At 35.7% G+C, this 6,491-nt stretch overlaps 1 protein-coding gene across 2 annotated transcripts in view; it reads right to left on the bottom strand.

Annotated features, from left to right (window-relative positions):
- Positions 1-6,491, bottom strand: part of LOC119589814 (SUMO-activating enzyme subunit 2-like) — a 25,495-nt gene that overhangs the window by 10,770 nt on the left and 8,234 nt on the right. The window contains exon 1 of one of the 2 annotated variants that reach the window (XM_037938385.1): positions 4,641-4,664. The exons of the other annotated variant lie outside the window; for it this stretch is intronic. Coding sequence (XP_037794313.1) covers positions 4,641-4,649 — 9 coding nt within the window. The 5' untranslated portion in view covers positions 4,650-4,664. Of the gene's footprint in view, positions 1-4,640; positions 4,665-6,491 lie in introns of those variants that run through there. 2 annotated transcript variants of the gene reach the window in all.

The raw sequence follows: 6,491 nt of genomic DNA, 5'->3' as shown, positions 1-6,491 counted from the left end.
GTAAGTATTGTTTTTGAACACTCCCCAAATGATTACCTGATGTAGAGCTTGTTTTTTCTGGGAAAAAAAAAAACACTGTGCACGAAGAGGTTTATTTAAGTCCTGGAGTATTTTAAAACTTATATTAATTCTTGATATTTATATATATATATTTTTATATATATATATATTTTTTTATATATATATATATTTTTTATATATATAATTTTATATATATATAATTTTATATATATATAATTTTTTTATATATATATAATTTTATATATATTATATATATATATATATATATAAATTTATATAAATATATATATAAAATATTATATATATATTATATATTATATATATATATATATTATATATTATATATAAAATATATATATATATATATATATAATTTATATATATTTTATATATATATATATGTATATTATTAAAATATATACTATATATATATATTTTATATATATATATTTTAAAATATATATATATTTATATATACCATATATATATACATATTATATATAATATATATATATATACATATATATAATAATATATATAAAACATATAATATAATATATATATAATATATATTATATATATATATTTTATATATATTATATAATTATATAATATATAAATATAATTAATTTTTATATAATATTAAAAAATATATATTATAATATATATATATTATTATATTATTATATTTTATATATTATATATTTTATTATAATAATATATATATATATATATAATAATATTATTATAAATAAATATAAAGAATAATATAAGTTTTAAAATACTCCAGGACTTAAAAAAACCTTTTCGTGCCGTTTTTTTTTTTTTTTTTTCCCAAAAACAAGCTCTACTCGGGTAATCATTGAGGGGTGTTCAAAAACCCAAAACTTTTTTTTTTTGTAATAAGTCATGGTACCTTTTAAAATTAGCTTTAGGTTGAAAAAAGTGCAGATTCTCTTTTAAACCCCTGCTTTGCTACGGCCAAAGTGTTTTTTTTGGAAAAAAAACTGGGGTTTAAGTTGCTCCTCAATGGGATCCAAAACAATCTGAAAGGGGGAAAATGTTAATCTAAAATATGTAAAGGGCCAACTACTATTATTAAAAGAAAAAAAAAGCAGGGTTTAAAGGAAAATTATCATAATCTAAAAACCCATCTGAGATCTACACTTTTGTAGTGACCATTTTAGGGTACATTAATAAAGACTTTTTTTCGGGTTTAAAAGGGGGCTTTTTATATCCCAAATTTAAATTTAAATAAACCAACTCTGCCTGTTACCAGATTGCAAACACGGGTTTCATATCTAAGGGCCTTTTTAGCTGCTCCGAGAGCATAAAAAAGTCAAATAAACAAGTAAAATAATCCTAAAACCTGCCTAACACGAGTGGTTACCAAGAAACCCTTCACCATTGTTTGCGGCACTATTTAATCAAATTTGTAACCTGACTTTAAATAGCAATGAAAAATTTCATGTATTATTCTTATCACTTTTCGACTGATGAAGCCCTTTCCAGCACGCTTGTGAGAGTCAAGACCTGAATCATTTTTCAAAAAGCAGGAAAAACTACATTTCCTTGTCATGTATTTGGTGAAAACTTTTATCTCTAAATTTTCTGTAAAACTTAGAGACTGATGCAATAACATACTATTCTCTTAATAAGTATTTAGAATTAAGATGTTTACTCTGCAGAATCGCACAAATCTCCTTACTGCAACATGTTAATTGATTTGTATTATTACAGACATGTGAAAGTGGTTATTTTGTACTCATCAAAGCCTGGTTTTCCAAGTTTACATGTCACATCATTTTAAAAATAAAATTTTAAAAAATTTCAAATTTTTCAAAAATTTTTTCTTAACCCCCTTTAAACCCTTCCTTGCCAGCCCCCACTTTAAAACCCCTTCTTGAAAACCTTAACAACTTATGACTGCAACTTTTATTTTCTTACAATATTTGAAACAAAAAATGCTGAATTTGGAAAACATTATCCAAATGTATTTATAAAGCTCTTGTTTGTGTTCAAAACCCAAACCTGTTGAATAGGAAAGGCCAAAATATGTTGGTCAAAAATTTAACTTCAAGCTTTATTCACCTTATCTGGAATAGTTTAATCTTTATGGTATGGGTTCACTAATCTAGGTCAAATTGCAAATCTGTTGCTAGTACATGAAAAAATCTGCAGACAAGCAGTAATCCCACAAGTAAATAAAAAAAGATTGTAGAAAGTGCTACTTATAGCTTAAGTCCACTCAATACTCTCAAGTTTCAGCTTTATCTTGTCATGCATACTGATGTGAAAACAATGTTTGTAAGGGGGGTGTATTTGAGAGCCATTCCCCCTGTCAATCTATCTACTGTAAAGTAATGTTTATTAAAACATTACTTTTCAATACAATTAACCTATTGCTGATGGGCATGACATGTACGTCTATGCCATGCCCACTGTGAGTTTTAATTTTTTTTTTACCTGATGGCTACACCGTACAAAGTCACCCTGACCAATTACGGTACTCCCTGTCAAATCGTTCAGATTATCGATTTATTAAATATTGTTTTACAGAATTTTTATCTTTTTTACTTTGCTTTACTAATGTATAACCTTAGGGAAATTATAATTTTGTAATAAAAAAAACCATAAATTTCATAGCATTAGTAAAAAATATTTTTTGCCCCCCATTTTCAAAAAAGGAGAATTAGGAAAGGTCAAAGGTCTCTAATTGACCCTTTGTGGCTAAGCACTAGCAACCCACCTGTTTGCAGAGACATAATAATAATAATAATAACAATAATAATAATATAATAATAATAATAATAATAATAATAACAATAAACATTTTTCTTATTTTTTTCCCCCAGCGGCATGTGATTATGGGGTAACATTACCTGTATGTAACCGATTGCAGAAATTTTGGTATCGATGGATACCTCTCACCATCTAGTACACATAAAAGTATGAATTATACTGCAGAACCTGGACTGGTTCTATGAAAATTACCTCATTTGGGCAGTTTTATGCAATACCTTTGCATAACCTATTGCAACAATTTTGGTATTGATGGATTCCTCTCTCTCTCTCTCTCTACAATCCAAAAATATATCAAAATGATGGCACAGAAACCCTCTCTCATTTGCAAAAATATAAATAATATAGAGAATCATATCACTATTTTAAAATGTCTAATGCAAAGGGCTGTGCTCCCTGTGCACTAGACAAGTAGTGACTGATTCTGCATACATTATTATTACAGCGTGGTTATTGTTCCGGCACCGGATCTCATCACACTGTGGCTATTCGTCCAGCATGCATGCTTTGTACACGAACACACTCTCATGCTTGTAAATCTCAAAACAACATTGCGCCATTTTGGTCTTAGTCGCCGTTGATGGGGGATAACAATGGACTTAGACTTTTCTGGGGGGATCCTGAAGTTCCCAGTGCTATCACCCTCTACCTATCTATGCTATTTATTTTCCACACAGGGACCTCAAAGCCCAAACAAAATTTGCTGAATATGACGCTCGAGTTTTTAAATTAAACCCATTGCCGACGGTGGCAGTACGTACATGCCATGCATGGGGGGACCTCTGCCGGGGGCACGTACGCAATGCCATGATATGCATGGACGCCACAGTTTTTTTTTTTACAATCACGGAAAAAATTTTATTTTTTTCCCAGTGAAAGTGGATTAAGTCGTTCAAACATTTCCATTTTTCCCAGAAACAAAAAAAAAAAATGCAACAAACCGAAAATTTAAACTCCATGATGCCACACCGCTTTTTTTTATTCGGACTATAACCGAAAATGATAAACTAGGGAGTCTATATAACAACAAAAATACCCTTTCAGTCTCGATTATCGGGAAGTTTGGAAGTAGAGACTAAAATTAATGAAAATTAAAATAAAAACTTCTTCGTAGAAATTACAAGAAATGGCAGGGGCGCGGTTTTGGCATGTTTTGGTCACCCTGCAGGGCACGATAAAAGCCCCGGCAGCGGCCCCCAAAAAAAAAAAAAAAAAAAAAAAAAAATTGCATCCTGCAATACTGGCGGGAAAATAACTCTACAGGATAGGTGTCCAACAAAAAATCCCGGAAAAATATCCAACAACACGAATAAAAACAACAAAACTCTCGTGAAATTGTTAAGACACAATTATCGCATGAGCGCAGCAAAACTCGCAAATTTGTTCCCAGCTTTAAAACAATCCATTGTTTCCACCATCAACGGTAAGACAAAAAAGAGTGTTCTTGCACAAAGCATGCATGTCGGACGAAAAGCCACAAAGGGTGAATCCGTGGGCCGGAAAAAATAACCCAAAGGTTATCATTATTTTACATTGAAATTTCCCTGGTACCTTCATGCCCTCCCTTGCTATCGGGGCCAAGACTTTTCCTAAAGGGCGTGGGGGTTTCTATGGCATAATTTTTAAGACGGGATGTAGAGCAGAGCAAGCCCCCTTAAACCAAAACGTTGTGATTATTAGTGAAAAACTCAGTCCAAAAAACCCAGCGAGGTAACTTTCCTAGAACTTGTCTACGTATGAACATCCTTCACTAGCCAAGAACCAGCCAGCACAGCTGTCAGCACTCCAGCAAAGGCCAACAAACCTCCCTTACTTACATTTGGCATCAGACGACAGCTTCTGCCATAGGCCTAGACAACGCAGTCGCCGCCCGACTCTGGCCCGGAAGGTAGGCCTACCTCTGCGTGTCAGTTCCAGTTATGATTGCATTTCTCCAAGACAAAGGCCGCATATTTACGAGTACCGTTCCGAAAGCTGCAGTGTGTGTTTTACACAATTTGCTGCTAACCTTTGGCTTTTATTGTCATGATCATTTGCCGTATTCCCTGGGTCCCGCTGTAACGGTTCCTTCCGCCTGTTCCGGTACAGACCCCCTTAGCGTGGACACAGATCCTCCCTCCCCCTACAAAAAGCCGTCCCAGACACCCAAGAAGAAGGAGAAAACGGAGAGCAGGCCCCGGGGCCCCGACATGACCCGACGGAACCTCGAGCGCCGACGCGGGGGAAACCCACATGTCAAAGCGCCACGGCCCCTTGGCCTCCCCTCCTCCGGGTTTCCACTCGATCTCCTCGAAACCCCGTCAGCACCAGGTTCTTCGGGGCTCGCAGCCGATCCCCTGCCCGACCCCAGGACCTTGCAGGGCTTCCAGTTTCTGAGGGTTTTTGTCAAAACCCGGCAACGTGATGGCCCCTTGTGCCTCCGATGCCCCCCACGTCGGCCCAAGCAAAGCGGATTCACGGGGATTCAAAACGCCGTTTTTTTTAAGCGCTTGGAACGGCGGATTACGGGATCAAGAACGCGATCTTAAATTTACTCGAGAAATGTTGATTCGAGGGGTTAAAAAAAAGGAATAATGATAAAAATTAAAAAGAATGGAAAAAAAACACGCGACTTTTTCTTCGGCGAACGGGGATTTCTCTCTATCATTATTTTGTCCAAACTTGTTGCGTGGCTATATATCGGTAATCTCTTTATAGATTACTTATTGATTTACTAAGCTATGCCGGGAAAACATTCCTTTCTCTGTTTAAATACTGACCTTTTTAAAATTTATTTCTTGGGAAAAAGCTTCCTTTTTTTCAAACCCTCTCTACCTTTCTCTCCCTCCTCCTCTCTCTCTCTTCTTCTCTCCCCTCCTCTCTCTTCTCTCTTCTTTCCTCTTCCCCTCTCTCCTCCTCCTCTCTCTCTCTCTTCTCCCCTCTCTCTCTCTCTCTCTGTGTGTGTGTGTGTGTGTGTGTGTGTGCGCACGCGCGTGTCTCGGCTCTCTCAGAGAGAGAGAGAGAGAGAAGATAGAAAAGAAAAGAGAGAGAAAAGGAAGAGGAGGGAGAGAGGGAAAAGGGAGAGGGGGAGAAGGGGAGAGAGGAGGAGAGAGAGAGAGAGAAGAGACGGAGAGGGAGAGAGGAAGAGAGAGAAGAGAAAGAAGAGAGGGAGAGGGAGAGAGAGAGAGAGAGAGAAAGAGAGAGGAGGGGAAAGGAGAGAGAGAGGAGAGGAGAGAGGAGGGGAGGGGGAAGAGAGGGGGAGAGAGAGAGAGAGAGAAGAGAGAGAGGAGAAGAGAAGAGAGAGAGAAGGAGAGAGAGAGAGAGAGGAGAGAAACACACCCCCACACACACCACACAACCGCAACCACACAACACACCCACAACACACACCACACACCCCACACACACACACACCACACACCACAAACACACACACACGCCCCCACCACCCACACCCAACACCACCACACCCAAAACACACACCCGCCATTTCATGTGCGTATAATATTTTTTTATATACTGTTTAATTTGTGGAATATAGATATATTTATGTAATAATATATATATATATATATATATATATATAATATATATTATATTAAATGGGTATCAATATATTTCAAATTTCGCATGTTACACTCTCTCAAAAAAATTTTAAATGGTCCGTCCCCTTCTGACTCTGTTTTTTT

Source organism: Penaeus monodon, chromosome 26, assembly GCF_015228065.2.
Source record: "Penaeus monodon isolate SGIC_2016 chromosome 26, NSTDA_Pmon_1, whole genome shotgun sequence".
In the NCBI taxonomy this organism is placed as follows: Eukaryota; Metazoa; Arthropoda; class Malacostraca; order Decapoda; family Penaeidae; genus Penaeus; species Penaeus monodon.
Note: the sequence above shows the minus strand (reverse complement) of the source record. Positions and strands in the feature narration are given on the sequence as shown.